The 21133-nt window shown below is 44.2% G+C and overlaps 1 protein-coding gene across 2 annotated transcripts in view; it reads right to left on the minus strand.

The window, feature by feature from the left end:
* NIPAL2 (NIPA like domain containing 2) overlaps positions 1-21133 on the minus strand; it is a 197190-nt gene that overhangs the window by 110717 nt on the left and 65340 nt on the right. For both annotated transcript variants that reach the window (XM_077493087.1, XM_077493086.1), the window contains exons 3-4: positions 20774-20945; positions 2869-2928 (exon numbers count right to left, since the gene is read on the minus strand). In XM_077493087.1, the coding sequence (XP_077349213.1) occupies positions 2869-2928; positions 20774-20945 (232 nt within the window). The remainder of the gene's footprint in view (positions 1-2868; positions 2929-20773; positions 20946-21133) is intronic.

The raw sequence follows: 21133 nt of genomic DNA on the forward strand, positions 1-21133 counted from the left end.
ATGGGGTTTTACTGCCCTCCAAACCACAAATGCAAACAAGTCCTTACTGTCCTGAGCCCCCTCGAAGACTGCTTTCATACTGATGTGCTGTGGTTACCCGCACCACAAGTGCAGTGCAGTGCACCTGCAGCTTTCCTATGGATTAGCAGCACTGAGCCATGAACTTCTATTACATCTTGCGAGTGTGGTGCATTTTCAGAAAGCACACAAAACATGCAGGATATAGTAGAAGTCTATGGCTCAGTGCAGGTAACTCGCAGGAAAGCCGCAAGTGCACTGCGCTGCACCTGTAGGTCAGTGTGAAAGCAGCCTAATAACCCTTTTTTATACACGTTCTAATATGACCATACTTCCTCTGCTGCCGGCGCCAGCTTTATGCACTCTGATGTTCTGGAATGGCGGATCAGCAACCCATTAATCATGACTTAAGCTTGCTGACTTGCCATCCCAGAGCATTGACATGCGCTTCCCTGGTTTGTGGTCGCAAGCCACATCAGAGGGCCACGGGTTAAGCACCCTTATGTGGATGAAGGGTCCATTCTGATCATCTCTCACCACCTTTTTTTATTTTTACTCTTGTCTATACACTGAATCGAACTTCACTAAATATTACCCTGGTGTACAAAATCTAAATTCCACTTTAATGATCTTCATGAAACTCTATGTACTTATCCCTGAATAGCGTCTCCTGTATAACCTTGACATTAAAACACATGAAAGTATTGTATTAACGGAGTATACGTTTGGTATAAAACTTTCACATAACTAAGAGCCCATAACATGGTTGCACGCAGTAATTTGATTTTTTATTTTATTTTGGATTTGTGAGAACTACATTTGATTAAAAAAAAAATTCATACTGCCTTTTCCCCACCTTTCTGTGTCCTAAACCTGCAATATAATACTTTGAGGCTCCATGTACAAAGGGATTTTAAAGATTGTTATTTTTTTATAAAAAAAAAAAAAATTAAACACGTTATAATTATGCACTTATGCATAGAGTGCCTTAACCACTTCAGCCCCGGATGGATTTACCCCCTTCCCGACCAGAGCACTTTTTGCGATACGGCACTGCGTTGCTTTAACTGACAATTGCGCAGTTGTACGACATTGCACCCAAACAAAATTGACATCCTTTTTTTCCCACAAATAAGCTTTCTTTTGGTGGTATTTGATCACCTCTGCCTTTTTTTATTTTTTGTGCTATAAACAAAAAAAGAGCGACAATTTTGAAAAAAAACACACGTAATATTATTTACCTTTTGCTATAATAAATATCCCCAAAAAATATATATACATTTTTTTTTCTCAGTTTAGGCTAATATGTATTCTTCTGCATATTTTTGGTAAAAAAAAATAATAAATATCCCAATAAGCATACATTGATTGGTTTGCACAAAAGTTATAGCGTCTATAAAATAGGGGATAGATTTTTAGCTTTTTTATTATTATTTTTTTTATTATTAGTAATGGCAGTGATCTGCGATTTTTATCATGACTGCGACATTATGGCGGACACAGACACTTTTGACACCATTTTGGGGCCATTGTCATTTATACAGCGATCAGTGCTATAACAATGCACTGATTACTGTGTAAATGACAATGGCAGGGAAGAAGTTAAACACTAGAGGCTGATCAAGGGGTTAAGTGTGTCCTAGGGAGGTGGGCTACCACTGACATGACATCGATCACTGTTCCTGATGACAGGGAGCAGTAGATCTCTGTCATGCCACTAGGCAGAATGGGGAAATGGCTTGTTTACAAAGGCATCTCCGCTCCGTGACATGATCGCAGACCCCGGCGGACATCGAGGCTGCAGGACTCGCGGGCGTGGTCATAGAGCACGCAGCGCATGCGCGCCCACAGTGTCGCGATTTAAAAGGAACGTACCTGTACGCCCATTTGCCCAGCCGAGTCATTGTGCCGACGTACATCGTCGTGCGCTGGTCGGCTAGTGGTTAAGGTGAAAAACCACGAGATTTCACAATCCATTTAAGCTCCACGTTTAGAGGCAGGAAAAAAAAAAAAAAAAAAAAAACACACATTCTGCTTTGCATTTCGGATTGGAGTTTACCGGCAGAAAAACGCAAAACTCTTCTAAACTCTGTACAATTTTCTTTTCTATATGAGCATTTTTTCCTGCCAGGAGAACTGGTGTTTTGTTTTGTTTTTTAAGCCCAGCGTGCATGGAGCCTGAAAATGTAAATGATTGAAACTAAATTCTGCAAAACATATTGACATGAAAAAGTATACAATGCATTCTTTCTTTGTATATTATTAATATCACAATAGGTGTTAGAAATGTTTTGTAAAGGCAAAAAACTTACATTTTTTTTCAGTTTTGGATAGCATAGGGCAGTGCTTATCACTTGTTGCCAGGAAGGGAAATTCACATCCAAATCGGTTATAATAACAGGTGGATGATTTTCCCTTACCTTCTGCGCGCGTGGAAATACAAATTGTAGAATTCTCATCACTTTCTGTCTATATGACAGTGCAAACAGAGGAGTGAATCACCCCAATGGGGACAGAGACAAAAGCCTGACAGAGTCAAACCCTTACCTACTCTACCCAAAACGTAAAAAAAAAAAATTACCTTATATACATACAATTTAAAGTTAATGGCACATTAGTGGTTGTGAGAGTTTCATATGATACAAAAGAAGCTAGCCAATGTTAATTACAACACAAAGTCACAACGTTCATAAGCCAGGCTGGAAACATTTGACCGACTGCTCCTTGCCCTATACTGGGTCTGTCAATATAGAGAAATGCTTGGCAAAGTGTACGTGTTGTTTGTATGACATGGATATTAGTTTAGAAGAAAGGATACACTTTTATTGGTAACATTTTTGGATTTCTTACCTATTACATCAGAGGCTCTCAACGATTCCTTTAAGAACACAACAGAGATCGCGGCACTTCCTGTGCAAAAACAAAAAAGATCTATATAAGAACAACTCATAATAATAGAAGCTGGTGAGTTAAACTACCTTAAGTTTGCCTGCATTTCCTGGGGACTGTATTGGAAAGATCTTTGTGCTTGAAGTCCCAGGTCCGCTCAAATACTTTAATTATTATATGGTGGCAGAGGTATTACTAGAACCTTCAGGGCGGTGGTGCAAGAAACCATGTAGGGCCCCCCTTGACCCCGTCTCTTTCCATCTGAGCCCCAGGCTTCCAATTCTGGGAGGGCATCCAAGGACAGCCCCTCAGAAACCTGCCTCCTGCGCGCCCCCTGGGCATGCTTCCAACGTGCTCCGCGACTGCTGTGTCCTTCGAACACAGCTCATCACGGCAGCCTTTACCATGTGATTAGCTAATCATCTGTAAACATACTTGCTGGTTATCGGCAGTCCTTTCCTCCCACGCTGTGTGTGTGAGGAAAGGAGAGCCGTTAACTGGAAAGACTGTCAGTACATGGTTTACATTGACAATCAGTGCAGCCTATAAGTGCTCATTGGTACTGCCTCTCAGTGCCACCTATTAGTGCTCATCAATGCCAGCTATCAGTGCCCATCAATGTCGCCTATTATTGCCACCCATCAGTGCCACCTATCAGTGCCAATCAATGCTGCCCATCAGTGCCCATCAATGCTGCCTAACAGTGCAGCCTATCAGTGCTTAGCAATGCTGCTGATCAGTGCTGCCTATGGGTGCCCACCAGTGCCTCCTCAGCAAGACTCTGAGCTGAAAGTTTCTCTCTCATACAGCCCAGAGCCTGCACTGACAGTTTCCCCTCCCTTTCTCGCACAGGTGGGAAAGGAGAAAGACGATCTGCTCCTTCTCCCGCCCCTCTCCTCCTGTGTGGGCACCATGGGAAGTGGGAAGCTAAGCAACTGAATGATCAAATTCCCGAGGTGCACACAGAAGAAGAGGGGCAGGAAGGCGGGAGGGAGGGGGAACTGTCAGTGCAGGCTCTGGGCTTTATAAGAGAGACACTCTCAGCTCAGAGCCCTGTGGCCAACAACCCTGCTGGGGCAGGGTTGGAACACCAGTAGTGAAACACCAAGGATCGGTCGCAGGTGCGACATTTGGTGTTCCGCCACTATATGGTGGTCCAACTGTCCTTGTATTTGTGGATATTATATTTCCGAAAATAAAACAGAAAAATCTAAAACACATAAAAAGTGGGTGGGGACGCCCAAAACTCCCTGATGGATAGGCATAGAGTAGGGAGTGTACAAGACACATAAGCCAGGGGTGGACACAGCACAAAAGGGTCCTCGTGTCTACAATTAAAAGATCAACTTTGGGTGGACTGACCTATAAAAACATGTTCTTTCCAGGAAATAAACGAAATGTCAAATTTCAGAATCACAATATACAAGAGGTTACTGTGACAAGCACTGTAAAACACAAGGCAGCTGATGAAAGCTATATCTAAATCTAGATCAAAGTGTGCCTATAACTGTTCAGAAAAATATCTCAAATAGTTTTACTACATTTAAGGAAGGCGATTGAACCTGACCTCTAGTTTGATTGGTTGTAATAACCTGTATAGTTTGCTTTGTAATGTGCTACAACATGGCAGAACTGAGGACACCTTCACTAAGCGGGAAAAAAACACCAGACACTTAACAGGTAGGTACACCAAGGAAGATGTTATCAGAGGAGATTCCAGTCACCAGGATCCTTCCATAGAGAGTTCTAAGGCAAAAAATGCATACACTGACTACCCCACCAGTCCTTAATTTGAAACAATGCTCCCAAGAACCTATAGGCAGCTAGAAGAAAATTGGACTGAATAGAATTTATCAAAAAAAGTTCTCTATTACGTACAAATATATGAAAAAAAACAAAAACACATGAATTAAAAACTGCATGTGCTCTGGTATGCATGGTATCCAAACTGAGATGTCAATATTGCAAATAGCAAAAAAGAGTTTATATAATTCGATTCGTATACATGAGGGGGATGAATGAAGACAGCGTTCTGCACGAGGTTCAGGCATTTAGAATATCTTGTGATGCCTTTTGGACTTTGCAACACCCCCCGTTACATTCCAGCACTTTATTAATGATTTTCTGGATCGGTTTGTCAAAGTATACCTTGATGATATATTAATCTTCTCTCCATCTCTAGACAATCATCACAGACATGTTAGGAGTGTACTGGGCCATCTCTGGCAGCATGGACTTTACGCCAAACCTGAAAAGTATGAATTTGAATGCCAAAGTACTCAATTCCTGATCATTTCAAGAAGGTGTAAAGATGGATCCTCAAAAGGTAACCACCATCTTGGACTGGCCAGCACCCAGTGATAAAAAAGGTATTCAACGCTTCGTGGGATTCGCAAATTTCTATAGAAACTTTATCAGGGGATTTTCAGCAATCATCTCCCCCATCACACAGTTAACCAAACAAGGTACTAGATTCTGTTGGTCCCCTGAGGCTCAGATTGCCTTTAAGACCCTAAAGAAACGGTTTCCCTCCGCATCCGTTCTGAAACACCCTGATCCAGCTCTGCCATACGCTTTAGAGGTAGACGCATCAGAAACAGCAGTTGGAGCAGTACTTTCCCAGAGGCAGGGGTCCAAGGCACTATTTCTCCCATAAACTGTCAACAGCAGAGAAAAACTATGATGCCGGAGAACGCAAACTCAAAGCTGCTCTGGAAGAGTGGAGGTACTTACTTGAAGGGGTCGCACATCCAATCTTGCTTTATACAGATCACAAGAATCTGGAGTATTTAAGGACAGCAAAAAAGTTGAAACCCCGGCAAGCCAGGTGGGCGCTATTATTTTCCCCGATTCGCTTTTCACATAACGTACAGGCCTGGGTCAAAGAACACAAAACCCAGTGTGTTATCACGCATGTTTAGTGAGCCGGAGAAAACTTCACCTCCATATATTATCCTTTTTTCAGGTAACTTCCTCCTACTACAAGGAGACTTGTTGTCTCAAATCAAGCAAGCTTTGCCACAACTCCCCGGTGTGGATACCCAAATGCTGGTTTGACAAAATAGATTCCCAATTCAGAGAGTTAATTTGGCGTAAAAAAGCTGCCAGGATTAGTTTGCGAATACTACAGTATGGTAAAGAGGCAGGGGGCTTGGCCGTCCCACATGCCAGGGCCTATTTTTTGGCTTCCCAACTACAGCAGCTTGGTGGATGGGGACTGGAAGATTCGCTGGACCCTATTCGCAGGTTGCTGAGCCATACGGCTCACCACCGTGTAGCATTCTCAAACCTAGAAGCGGGCTTCCCCTATCTTCCTAGGGGGGCTCTGACTGTGGTCTTATTGAACACACTCTGGAAATATGTTAAGCGGTTGTTGAAAATCCAGGGCTTTTTTTCTCTTACCCCTATTTGGGACAATGGTTCTTATCAGCTGCTGAGACTCAAGAGTTTCCGCAGCTGGCAGGTGAAAGGTCTGGAATATTTGACCCAATTATACAGTGGCCCTACACTTAAGTCTTTTTTGGAGCTACAGGGGGAGTTCGCACTACCACGCACTGATTTTTTCAAATACCTTCAATTGAGACACGCTTTACAGTCTCAGTCCAGAGCTACCCCACTTGCCTTGGTTGACCATGCGATCGTGCACTCTATCATGATGACAGCCAATAGGAAGGGTATGATTTCTAAGGGGTATGCCATTATTACTGGGGCGATCCAAGACTCGGCTATGTTGCCAAGCAGGCGTAAATGGGAAGGGGACCTAGGACCTCTAGATGGTGAGACCTGGGATCTCTGTCATATCTGCCCACCGGGTATCAGTGTCGGCCTCCCAAAGACTTTCACATCTTTATTTGCTACATAGAGCCTATAAGACACCGGCTAAACTGTATGATTGGGGCCTCCGGGACTCCCCCTTGTGCCCTAAATGTAAAAGAGACCACGGAGACCTTCTCCATATGTTCTGGAAGTGCCCTAAACTGACTCGTTATTGGACTGCGATTTTGGAGACTATTCATCAGGTGTTCAGAATCATGATTCCCACAAGCCCGGTGACCTGCCTGCTGGGGGCCCTGGACGAGGAGTCCCTTACCCCAGCCGTCCACACAGCAATTCTCAGGTTGCTTTATGTGGCTCGTAAATTGATAGCCCAGATGTGGATCGCGCCCAGGGTACCCAGCAGGCAACAGTGGATTGATCAGGTTAATAGGATGCTGATACGTGAGAGGCTGGCATACCAACATAGGAACACCCCCCAAAAGTTTTATAATATGTGGCAGGACTGGCTGGACTTACCAGGCCTGGCACCGCACCAGTTGATTCAAAATAGGTTGCTGCAGGGCTAATCTGACCTCGACATCTGCCATGGGTTCTAACTTACCTGTTTAGAATGTTTGTATACAACTGTTGAAGCATGCTATTGAATGCTGATAGCTGTGGGTATTATGTACGGTACTACTTCCATGTATTCTGTCTCTCAGGGATCTCTGACTATCTCTCCCTCCCCCTAGTCTATTCTGCTTTCTTTTACTCTTTTATTTTGTTTCTTTTGAATAGAAAATGGAAAATTCGAGTGCGGTGACTGCACGGAAGATTTCTCCTTCTTCCCTCTTGCTTATTATGTTGATGTCATGTTTGCTGACACCCTGTCTATTTTGTTTGTACAACAAAGCTCCGGTCTCCCTTATTCTCATGTACTGTACCTCCTTGATTTGCTACTTATGGGAAGATTATGATTGTTAATCTGATTTCATAATATGTGCGTTGTTATTGTGTGAGGCCATCGTCATGGATGTCTTGTACCATTATGTGTTTTCTAATAAAAACTTTTTATGATAAAGAAAAAATTAAATATCAAGCAAGCTGTGGTGAAAAGATGTCCACCACCCGGAATTACCCTACAGGCAAAGGATGGACTGCTTTGGTACAAGGACAAGATCTTTGTACCAGAGGATATCCGAATTTCCACCCTGGGCCATTGTCATGATCATGTGCTAGCTCGGCATTTTAGCATTAGTAAAATGCCTGAACTGGTGCAACAGATATTCTGGTGGCCTAAGTTAGAAAAAGATTGTGAGAGATAGGTGGAATCTTGCACCACAAGAACAACAAATCCAAGGCTTGGGGTCTGTTAAAACCGCTACCTGTCCCAAATAGACCATGGAGAATGATTTCAATCGACTTTATTGTGGAACTTCTGCCATCTGAGGCCTACAATACCATCTCTGTGGTGGTAGATCGTTTATCTAAGATGGCACACTTTTTACCAATGAAAGGCACACCATTAGCTCAAGAAACTGCACAAATCTTTGTCAAAAGAGATTATAAGGCTTCATGGAGTCCCAGCAAATATCGTGCCTGATCAAGGCGTGCAGTTCACCTCCAGTTCTGGAGGTCCTTATTTGAATCCCTTGGAAATGAACTATCATTTTCATCAGCTTGTCACCCGCAAGCTAATGGGCAGAGAGAAAGGACCAAATGCTTGAACAGTATCTACGCTGCTTCTCCTCATTCTCCCAAGATGACAGGGTTTCACTACTTCCATTAGCCAAATTTTCTTATAACAACTGTTCACTCAGCCACAAAAACAGTCACCATTCTTTGCCAATTATGGCTTCCATCTTTCTTTTCTGTCTAGTATAATACCAGAGTGCACTGTGCCACCTTGTCCTTGAGACAATGGTTTTTATTTAGCACTAACAACAATTTATTACAGGAAGCAATGTCCAAAACGCAGGCATATAACATGGACATTTTTTATATAAAGGGAAGAGGAGAATTAATCCTGAATCCTGGTGATCAAGTTTGGTTATCCACAGCAAACCTGAAATTAACCTGTCCATCGAAGAAACTGGGCGCAAAGTTTGTGGGGCAATTCCCAGTAAAAAAAAAATGGCTCAACAATGTAGCTTACGAGCTGGAACTACCAGACTCTTTCAGTATCCATCCCGTGTTTCATATAACCTTGCTGAAGCCCGCTATCCCTGATTCCTTTCTCGGACAAAAGGTTGGTCCACCTGAACCCATAGTTGTCAGCAAAGAAGAATTTGAGGTTGAAGCAATTGTAGATTGCAGGAATCAGTTTCAGGACCTGATAAAATGAAAAGGTTACGGGCCTGAGAACACTCATGGGAACTAGAAGGTAATATTCATGGCAAAAGGCTTATTCAGGCTTTCATGAATTCCCATCCTGACAAACTGGCTCAGTTGGGCAGCCGGAGGGGGGCGATGTCAGGAAGGGCATGCCAAAATGGTGGCCACAGAAGACGTCTTGGGTTTCCAATCCAATCCAATCGAGATGCCGCGGGTGTGCCTGTGCGCTGATGTGTGTGTGTGCATGCATTTAAACTGGATCAGCACTCAGAATCAAAGCTGTCCTCTCTACAGCATTCCCATGTGTCTCTGCTACCCGTTTCCTGATATCTGTTCCAGTTGTTTGACCCTGCTTGTTCCTGACTTTCCTGCTGTCTGCCTGCATCTAAACCCTGGCTCGTCTCTGCACCTGCCTGCTCCCTCTACCTCGCTGCCAGCCTGTTGCCGATCCGGCCTGTACCCTGACTCCACTCCAGTCTCTGCATCTGTTCCTGACGTGCTCACCTTTGTATGACCCAGCCTGCCTGTACCTGCCTACTCATCAGCCCTCTGGGAGCATCCATTCCACCTGCAGCTTCGCCTGCTTCTCAGCCAGTGGTGTTCCAGCATCAGCCTCTTCCAGCTTCCTGCCTATCCGCTACTCCTTCTGCTGTGTCTGTGTTCCACCATAAACCCCGCTTGGAGTTCCAGTCCAGCTCCGCTGTAATCAGTCCTGCCAGGCACTTGTGTGACTCTGCACTCCTGCGCCTCCTGTCTGCTCTATCAGGGGCCTCAAGTCAGAGGTGTAAGAAAGGCTGTCCTCTGCATATTAGGCTCTACCACCAGGTAAGTGACAGTCAGTTAGGGTGGTATATAGTGCCAGGTTAGGGTGGTATATAGTGTCAGATTAAAGTGATATATAGAACCATGTTAGGTGGGTATATAGTGCCAGGTCAGGGTGGTATATAGTGCCAGGTTAGGGTGATATACACTGCCAGGTTTGGGTGATATATACTGCCAGATCTGGGTGGTATATACTGCCAGGTTAGGTGGGTACATAGAGACAGGTTAGGTCTGAATGTAGTGACAATGTGCATTGCTTAGTCACAGCATATCAGAAGATTCCCAGGCTGCTGTGGTCTTTCCTCCTCTTTCTTCTTTAGCTAGGGGGGGGGGGGGGGGTGTCAGTAGGAGGAGTGGAGGAGGCAGCCACACCCTGACCCCACCCATGACCTCCGGCTGCCTCTGGAGATAATGAACATCAATAACTTGATGAGATGACAGGGGGGGAGTTGCAGACAGCTTCCCCCACACGTCTGGGCTCTGTGCTGATTGGATAAACTATTTATAAATCTGCAATGACAGGGAAAGTGCAGGTGCCTCACATGCACCTGGGGTCCCTGGGCAGTGCCCAACACCCCCCAAATGTGTGTCACCCGGGGCGGAATGCACCCCCCCCCCCCGCACCCCCGTATGCCACTGTACTGGAGATGCACTTTTTTGAAATACAGACTTACAGTATATGGCACGCCAAGCAAAAAGCTAAAAACACACGTGAACAACATTTACATTTCATTTGCCACATCACATGGAAATCTCTTTAGCCACACATTAAGGCATTCACATTCACACCAGCGATTAAGGCCAATGCAAATTGTAATGGCAGTTCCTACTGCAGCTCTTAGTGGCTAGGTTCGGCCGCCGAACCTGTTCATTACAATGGCAGGTCCACGGCACCTGCAGCTATTCATCTGAGGTCATTTCTGCTGAACATTGACACACAAAGTGGATGCTGCATTGCTAAACCAGGAAATAAGTGTGCTACCTGTCCAGCTGTGCAGTGCGTCAGAAGAGTGTAAATCACTAGACTGCCTGGACAGAGTTACAAATCCAACAGTAAACTGTATGTAGATCAGTGTTTTATTTAGTCATTTGGCTATAGACAGAATTGATTTTTATCCCGTCTAAAGAATATTCAGAAAACTTGCATGACAATTGGTTTATATCATGTATGAAAAATATATTCTTGTTAGATACACTTTGCTTATATACACTTGTATAAAAACAGAGTCAACAGAATAACTGCAATATAAAATCTATGGCACCATTCTGTATGTAGCATAGTTCCGGACCTCTTTAGGCCTCCGGGGTTAGGAAGAGCCGACATCCTTCAGTGTAGAGTGGGATACAAGGCATGGTGGGTGTAATGCCAGATAAACAGGTGGGTGCCAGACACTTTTTGAATGCAAAGAGATTTGAATCTTAAACAGAACTGTGGGAGAAAAGGGTGTCCCGACCCTAACCCTAGGTAGATGCAAAGATAATTGGCAGACTCCGAGACTTCTATAGGTAAACAGTTATACAGATGATGGCCTCCAACCGGACACCGCTTCTATATAGGTAGGATCACTGTCTCCTATGGCAACAATCATGTAACTGTTACTAACTGTGTTACAAATAGTTGAATACTATTACAAACAGTTCGCTTTACCCCACACTCACTCTGTGGGTCTTCACTCAACAAGCTACCAGTCTCTCTCACTAGACTCCAGATCCACTAACGACTGGATCCCCGGAGCTCCTCCACCATAGCACACAGTATCGTCCTCAAGTGTCACCCCTGCTTCCCTGCTGGGTCCCTGGCTTGGCACTCACAGATACTCTTCAAGCTTCACCCCTGCTGACATATTAGGTCCCTGGCTTGGCACTCCACAAGCGTCACCTCTGCTGTCCCGCTAGGTACCCGACTTGGCACTTGCTGAAGTTTTCCCTCTTCTTCACTGTCCCCGGCTAGCGAGAAACCTGCTCTGGTATTGGTCTCAGCTTACTCACAAAGGTCTCCGGTAGCAAGGTGGATGGTCCCTTTGTGGCGACAGCTTTCCTTCTACCTCTGACCACAACTTATTTTCCCGGCCAGCGGAACCTTTACTTCTGGTTGGACTACAAGTCTGCAGTCCAAAACCTACACTGCTTTTCCTGCTTCTGGATAGACCCTTAGACAACCTAGCAGCCAGATGTCCCTGGGATAGGACTTAGGTTTCTGGCCTAGCAGCCCGGGCCAATACAACACATGTCTACCCAGACAGCCATCCAGGTGGCACAGCACACGAGCACCTGACTCCGCCCAAATAAATAGGTTCTCCCAGCAGGCCAAGGGACCCTAGAAAATCCCTGGCCATTGGCTGAGACACCCCATTCATTCACAATAGGTCCTTGCAATGCCCTTGTCTTATCTAATGTCACCAGATACCAGGCCACCTAGAGACAGAAGAGAGAAGTGCAGCAATTCCAGAATTAGAGCAAAATCAATGGCCCTAAAAATTGGCCAAAGCAACTTTCAGAAAAAGCCTTTTAATCATTGAACAGCAATCGTATACAAGTATGTGGTGTTGCACAAACTCTATAAAAGATCAATACATATATACAGTATAATAAAAAAATTAAAATAAACCTGATAAAGTAACAAAACAGGCAAAATAGAATCACATATAAGTGCATATTATTGGTGTAGTCCATAATTAAGTACACACATAATAATAAAGTGCATAAGGCCCCTTTCACACATGCTGATGGTATGTCCGTATTTCATCCATCCGTTTGCGGATGAAATACGGACATCCATTCATCCCTATGGGATAGCGGGTGTCTGCGGATGAGCATCCGCAGACACTCGCTATTGTCCGCCTCCGCAAATGTCCGATTCTGCAGACGGAGGAAAATCCTATTTTTCTGTCCGTCTGCAGAGCGGATCGGATGAACACGGATACACGGTCCGTGCTCGTCCGATCCCCATAGAGGAGAGCGGAGAGCTGACAGGGCGGTCCCCGCACAGTGTGCGGAGACCGCCCTGTCCGCAGCCGGCTCAGCGGGGACAACGGAGCGATCCCCGCTGAGCGAGCGGATCATCACGGGGCGGATCTTTACTGATCCGCCCCGTGTGAAAGAGGCCTAATAGTTCATATCCAGTGGTGAAGCAACGTACACAATTGTCTTTCTTCTAAAATATCAACTTCTGCATGACATTCTGAAGATAAATGGTGTACTTCCAACCCTGTTGTTGTGACACCTATGTGCTACCAGTGCTCTCAGATTAGCAAATAATCAAATACGCTTTTTGAATACACTTATGACCATCCTCTATCGATGTTGGCTTGAGCCTGGTCCTGTCCAGTCAATCTTGGTAAAATGTGATAGTTGTCCCTTAAAAAGGTGCCCTCCAATGCGCTATGACCCTTGTGAGCAGGATGACCTCACCAGGGGTCACAGTGTGGTGGAGGGCGCCTTAAAGGGACCACTACCACATTTGACCAAGATGGACTGAACAGGACCAGGCTCAAGCCAACATCGATGGAGGACGGTCATAAGTGTAATCAAAAAGTGTTTTTGATTACTCACTAAGGTGAGAGCACTGGGAGCACATAGATGTCACAACAGGGTTGAAGCACTCCATTTGTCTTCAGGATGTCATGCACGTTGCGTCACCACTGAATATTAACTATTATGCACTAATATTATGCGTGCACTTTATTATAGACTATAACCCATAAAATGCAAGTTTACATGATTCTATTTTGCCGGTTTTGTTACTCATCGTGTTTCATAGTTTCATAGTTAGTAAGGTTGAATAAAGACACCAGTCCATCCAGTTCAACCTCAGTGAGTGTCTTCAATTGTCCCTATCCCTGTACATTGCACACTCACATCGGTCCCTACCCTCAAGGAGCCCACAAACCAAGGTCCCCATTCATATACTAGGGCCAATTTTGGACAAGTCAATTAACCTACCTGCATGTCTTTGGATTGTGGGAGGAAACCGGAGTACCCAGAGTAAACCCACGCAGGCACAGGGAGAACATGCACACTCCAGGCAGGTAGTGTCGTGGTTGGGATTTGAACCAGTGACCCTTCTTATTGCTAGGTGAGAGTGCTAACCACTACACCGCTGTGTTAATGTTTTTTTTTTTTTTACTATATTTATTTATTGATATTATATAGAGCGCGCAACACCAAATGCTTGTATACATTACCTTTTCTTGTGGGAACACAGTGGGTGTTTGCAGCATTTTGATCAGTAGAATATTTAAGATCACAGTTACATTGTGCACATTTAGAATATGGGATTTTACACAGTGGTACCACAGATGTATAATTTTATTATTGAACAGCAATTACTTGTAGTTTGTAGCACAGACACGAGGTTTAGTTAAATTGTCACAACTGCAAATTCTTTTTTTGAAGGGTTGGGCATTGCTATAGGGAAAAGGTAGGACTATGCATATGGAAAGTAATCCTGAAAATAAGGAATATCAAGTAGCTAAAGGAACACGGACACATGAAACTACAACAGCTAGTATGCAGGCTCTGGCTGGCATATTATACTGTACTTATGCTTTTTGTACTGTTTGAGCAACGTTAAAGTCTTGTTCACAGAGGGAGTATTAATATGCACACCCCATTAGAGGGCCATGTTTACTTGCACAGGGATGTACAGGTGTTCTGTGCATCTCATGCAGGCAGTCCTCATTGATGTTAAATGGGACGCAGTGACTGCACCACACGGTGGAGGTGCTGTGCCCCAACTGGGCCAAATGAGACCGACCCCATAGGAATACATGGAACACCTGCAGGTAAACATAGCTCTTGCACAGGGTACACATTTATGTGTGTGAACAAGGCCTTATATGCGTACAGCAGTACAGCGTAAATGCCCCCCTCCTAGAATGCAGGTGGCTTTTCAGAAAAGCCACCTAGTGTCTTCCATTACTACAAAAAAGCTATTGCCATATTGTGTTCTCTGTAGCCAGGATGCAGGTGCCTATTGCCCTTTGACTTTATCCATTGCTAGGACCAGTGTTAATTTTGGCAGCAAATTTCTATTTCGTTTTAGTCTTTTCACTAAAATACCATTTTAGTCATCTGCAATTTAGTTGACTAAAACCTCCAGTACATTTTAGTCGACTAAAATCATTTTAGTTGACTAAAACTCATTTTATTCATCTAAAATCGAATGGGTTTATTTAAATTGTAATACATTATTTAAGTATTTCTCTACAATTTCCAAACTCACTATATATTCCTGAAGTGAAAAATCGAATGTTATTATTTATGATATTAAGGTTTGAACACAACCATCTCTAGGATTTACAGAGAATAGTCCGAAAGGTAGAAAGGCAACAGTAACTCAAATAACTACTCGTTACAACCAAGGTATGCAGAATACCATCTCTGAATGCACAACACATCAAACCTTGAAGCAGATGGGATACAGAAACAGAAGACCACACCGTGTGCCACTCTTGCCAGCTAAGAACAAGAAACTGAGGCTACAATTCACACACGATCACCACATTTGGACAACAGAAGATTGGAAAAACGTTGCCTGGTCTGATGAGTCTCGATTTCAGCCACGACATTCAGATAGTAGGGTCAGAATTTGGCATAAACAACATGAAAGAATGGACCCATCCTGCCTTGTATCAACGGTTCAAGTTGGTGGTGTAATGATGTGGGGAATATTTTCTTGGCACCCTTTGGGCCCCTTAATACCAATTGAGCATTGTTTAAATGCCACGGCCTACCTGAATATTGTTGCTGACCATGTCCATCCCTTTATGACTACAGTGTACCCATCTTCTGGTGGCTACATTCAAGCAGGATAATACACCATGTCACAAAGCTCAAATCATCTCACCACTGGTTTCTTGAACATGACAATGAGGTCACTGTACTCCAATGGCCTCCACAGTCACCAGATCTCAGTCTAACAGAGCACCTTTGGGATGTGGTGGAACGCAAGATTTGCATCATGGATGTGCAGCTGACAAATCTGCAGCAACTGCGTGATGCTATCATGTTAATATGGACCAAAATCCCAGAGGAATGTTTCCAACAGCTTGTTGAATCTACGCCACGAAGGATTAAGGCAAAGGGGGTCCAACCCGGTACTAGCAAGGTGTACCTAATAACTACCTAATAACGTGGTCGGTGAGTGTATATTAGACCAACATGAGAGACAAATGAGTAAAGAGGGACAGAAGGACTTTGTTCCAAATCAGGGAGAGTTGGGAGCTATGCTTACAGACCCATTACATTATGTTTAGCATAGGTAAAACGCCTTGTTAGCCCAGTTTTCAGATCTGATAACATGCATCTACAATATTAACAACTTTTTGATTGAGGCATTATCTTCCTAAACTGCCGGACCTCTGGAGAAAAACAAGTCATATGTACTAGAAAGATAAAAACAACAGGCAAGATAAACTCATATTTTCTTCTACACAATTATGTCTGCGAGGCCTTTATATTATCAGTCTCCCCATGACAACAGTTCAGCATGTCATGGGGCTGTCATTCATCGTTTAAGGCCACATGCTAGCTGAAAGCTAGGGTCCCTGAGGCCTAATAGATAAAGGGAATCCACTTTATGTTTGGAGAAGAGCACTTTGTTTGTGTCGCCAGGGAGGTCAGTTCTAAATGGAGGGTTAAAGAGATGGTGAGCATTGGCAGATACAGAACTAGATACACTGATACTAAAAATGCTGTTTTTAGGCATACAGACATTCTTTTTTTACCAATATAAACGCAGTGTAGTGTTTTTTTTTGTTGTTTTTTTATATATTTTTATTGAACTTTTAAAAAAAATACAAAGCTTAAGTAACAGAGCTCATAGGTGCAAAAAAATTAATAAAATAAAAAAGTATAGAAATAATACCATGGCTATGGTAGTTAGAAAAAAAAAAAATGAATAAAAATTTTGATACCAAAAACCAACATTAAAATATATATCATGGGGGCTCAAGAGGGAAGGAAAGAGAAAAAAAAAAAAAAGAAGAAAAAAAAGAAGAAGAAAGAAAGGGAGATGAACTTACCGGTGACATGACCAATGCTGTGCCAAAAAAAGACTAAGAGCCGGTTCACACAGGGGCGACACGACTTCCAGGACGACTTTGTGAGGCAACTTGGAGACGACTTGAACACGACTTAGACACGACCTGGGGCGACTTACAACACGACTTTGAAGCTAGCCCCAGGCCAGGCGACTTTTGCCGTGGCCAATCAGAGAATGAGCTCTGAAGGGGGTTCCCCTTAGAATCCATACCAGACCTAAGGACCTGGTATGCTCTCGGAGGGGGAACCCACGCCAAATTTTTATCATAAATTTGGCGTGGAGTTCCCTCTTGAGAGCTGATAATTCTGTCAGAGTCGCCTCCGTATAGACGGAGATCCGACTTGGAGGCGACCTCCATTGAAATCAATGGGTACCAGTCGCCTACAAGTCGGATTGAAGTAGTACAGGAACCTTTTCTGAAGTCGGAGTGACTTCAGTAGCGTGCATTAAGACGGCTCTCATTCACTTACATTGATTTTAAAATGTTGTCCGACCTGAGGCGACTAGGGGCGACCTGAAGTCGGATCTGAGTCGCCCCTGTGTGAACCGGCTCTAAGGGTTAGGAAGGATCGCAGGCCAAAAGATCTCCCCCACAAAGACACTTGATTTCTTCCATCTATACCATACTCATAGATGACATATCTAGCACCCCAGATTCGGCACGTGTTGCGTGGGAATCGGATCTCGGGATTTCCCTCACTGACGATGACTGGACTCTCATTAACGAATACACCCACAAAGGCTCCCTCAATGTAGCCATCCAGGAGAATTGCTATAAAATCGCAACGCGTTGGTATAGGACCCCGGCACTCTTGCACAAATTTTCCCCAGTGATTCCGGACAAGTGCTGGAGATGTGGCAGAGCGAAAAGAACAATGCTCCACATTTGGTGGGACTGTGATGCCCTTCAACCTTTCTGGAAGGAGGTCCATGAGCTTATTGCACATATCACTATGTACACTTTAGACTACTCCCCAGCGCAGTACCTGCTAAACCACACCAGTCTACCCGAAACTACATACTATAAGTCACTGGCCATGCACTTGGTAAATGTGGCTAGACTATGTATTCCGGTACATTGGCGATCAACACACACTCCCACGGTGGGAGAATTGTTTCTGAGGGTCTCCAAAATAGAAGAGCTGGGAGGAGCTAGTTCACATTTCCCAAGAACATACCCACTTTAAGACCCCTTTCACACCAGGGCGTTTTGCAGGCGCTATAGCGTTAGAAATAGCGCCTGCAAAACGCCCTAAAGAAGCTGCACCATTGTGTGTAGTGTGAAAGCCCCGAGGGCTGCCAGCAGCTTCTTTGGAGTGGTGAAGGAGCGATGTGTTTACCGCTCCTCCACCGCTGCTGCCCATTGAAATCAATGGGGCAGTGCTGTAATGCCGCCGGCAAAACCCTTTCGCGGCCGCTAGCGGGGGGTAAAAGCGCCCCGCTAGCGGCCGAAATGCGCCGCAAATCCGGCGGTAAAACGCCGCTAAAAATATCGGCGTTTTACCGCCGACACAAGATGCGGTGTGGTGTGAAAGGGGTCTTAATCGACACAACGTTTCCAAATAATTCTTAAACAAACGAATGACTGCCCAACAGACAGAGTGAAAGTAAATAGATCTATATGGACAGATTTTACTGGAGAGCGATTAATGACCATAGGAATGCCTATGCGCTACATCACCCCCCCCCCCCCCTTATCTCCCCCCCCCTTTTTTTTTCTTCTTTTCTTCTCTTCCTCCTCTTTTCTTCTTTCTTTTCTTGTTATCCCTCTCCCCCCCTGCTTTATTTCTGCATCACCCTACCGGGCTCTACGGTGGAGCGGAGACTAGCATAGGCATCTGACACACCTTTGTAGGCCCCATTAGGGAGTTGGAATATGTATAGCCATGATAACCCTTCAACTTCTATGCTTTGCCTGTGTATCTTGTTTACTCTGTTCTGTACAATCTTAATAAAATCGTTATGAAAAAAATAAAAAATAAACTCTTGCATTACATTTACTTTTCTGCACACCCACAAAAAAAAAAAACAAGAAAATTAACTCTTTGCCTGAGTCTGATTCCATCTCAAAGGAGAACTTCATTATAACTGTGTCACTGGTACTACAAGGACAGTGTGAGAACAACAACTAAGTTAAGTTGTAATGAATATTCTTTTTCCAGAAACAGCTCAGTAGGAGGTTCCTGCCGCTGTGCATTCTGGGAGGGGGGTTTCTAAGTTCTGACCAGAGTATACAGGCCAGCCTGGGCATTGGGCACCACTTTGTCTTGCCTCTACCACTCACCTCCAGCAGGCTGGCAAGACCAAAATATATGGCCAGCCTAAATTTGAACACAGACCATCACAGAGCTTACACAGGGCCTAGGCAAATAGCGCATCAGAGGAAAGTATGAGAGAAGTCACAGATCCAAAGAGTATTCATAGCAGTAGAAAGGAAAAAAAAGGACTATATTTTTCTGCACCGATTTGCTAGTTTAGTAAAATGTGCCTAAAGCCAAAAACATATTTGTTGTTTTGTTTTTGGCTAAAGTAGAAATGGATAAACCACTGTCATATTTTTGTCTTCTCAGTCCCACTGGGGAAAGTCTTGTTAACTTTATGTACTAGGGTCCCAACAGGTCCCACTCACTGCCAATTAGGGTTTTGCTGTATGACAGTGCAGTGTAAATCTCAGCACTGGATGGACAAAAACACAAATCCCTTGGCAGATAAAGCACCCTCATATGCATTGTGTCTGTGTATCTAGCAGTTTGCCTGGAGTTCAGCTTTAAAAGAAACTTGAGGATACATGTAGCGGTGGCTCCTGAAGAGCACACGCTATGCGTTTTTCAAAGTTAAACCTTACCTAAACTGCTGTTTGGTTTGGGTTTATTTGTCTAAATTGGACCTCTGCATCAGTCTGACTGGACTGTGAGATGTTCAGCCTGGCCACAGGAGGCACTGTCTCTTGCAGCAGGCATGGAACTAGGGTCTGGTCAGGCACTTAAGTTACTCTCTTTCTGAGCCAGGTCAGTGGGAGTGGCCCTCTCGCTGTGCCCTCTGGGAGAGGGTATTTAAGATGCGGACGTCACATGGTTCGGGGTTCCGGTTTAGTATGAAGTGCTGATTACATGGTCTTGGTCCTCCTGACCAGCCCCTAGGAAGGCTATGGCCTGGGGTGCGGATCCACCCGACTTTGATGTCTCAGGGTTGGCTAGCCCGAGGCAGGGAAACTAAAGGAGGATTCTGAGGTGGTTGGGTTGCGTCTCCGGTTCAGGAGAGACCCAGAGTACTTTGAGAATTCCAAGGGAGGACTCTTGTTAAGAAAACCAACCCTTACGCTGTGTTCTTCTAAAGAGCCTGAAAAGGCTGAAGTAACCGAGAAAATCCGGTCTTGTGGATATCTCCAAGCAGGCTGAAAGATCCAGGTATCCTACAAGTATTCTAAAGCTTAGTTCCCCTACATGTTCTGTAACAGCGTCTGTAGTAAGCACCTTGTTGGCTGCTAGGCCTTGTGAGAGAGGGATTGTCCAACCTGAGTGTTCATCCAGCTGCAAATGGCTATTCTCTGGATGCAGTCAAAGCAAGCAAGTTCTTTAAGGTTTTTTGGACTTTGACATAAGAGTATCTGAACTTCCTTTCCAACCTTCTGATCCCAAGTGGAAAGACTGTTTAATTGACTGAGTTTTGCAAATAAAATCCATTCAAGTGGATCTATTGTCAGTATCTAGTTATCTACCACGGGACATCCCCTAGACGTGCCACAAGGAGAAAAAAAGGTAACGATAAGCCCAAAAATAACCAGCAGCTCCTTCGGGGGTTAGTGCTACATACATATCAGTGTATCTATCGTTCCTCAACTATGAGTAGCAACCCGATGAGCAAATGCACAATAAAAGTAAAAAAAAAAATCAGGATGCCACGACTTACCTATAACAGCGACACATCCTAAGGGAGCGATGAGGGTTGCTGGGGCAAAGCCGTAAGCAGCAAAGTTGCCCAGTTCACCAATGCCCATTAGTAACATTCCACACCACCACAGCTTGCTTCTGTAATATGGGATAGGGTTCTCCTGTCGGGCTAATCGTACATGTGTGTATTTCTGAAATAATAGATCATCAACAATTAACTTCTTAGCTCAGAATGCACAAATTCAAATAGCAATGTACATATTTGAAATAGATATATAAACATTGACCTGTTTAACCTGCAAAATGGTTTGTAATTCTGTTTGGCCAGTCTTTTGAATCACACACAGACCTCACAAACCACTAGGGTGGATTTGATTTA

The sequence above is a fragment of the Lithobates pipiens genome, unplaced genomic scaffold, assembly GCF_037356315.1.
Source record: "Lithobates pipiens isolate NorthernLeopardFrog02 unplaced genomic scaffold, aLitPip1_a1.2 Scaffold_19, whole genome shotgun sequence".
NCBI classification, from domain to species: domain Eukaryota; kingdom Metazoa; phylum Chordata; class Amphibia; order Anura; family Ranidae; genus Lithobates; species Lithobates pipiens.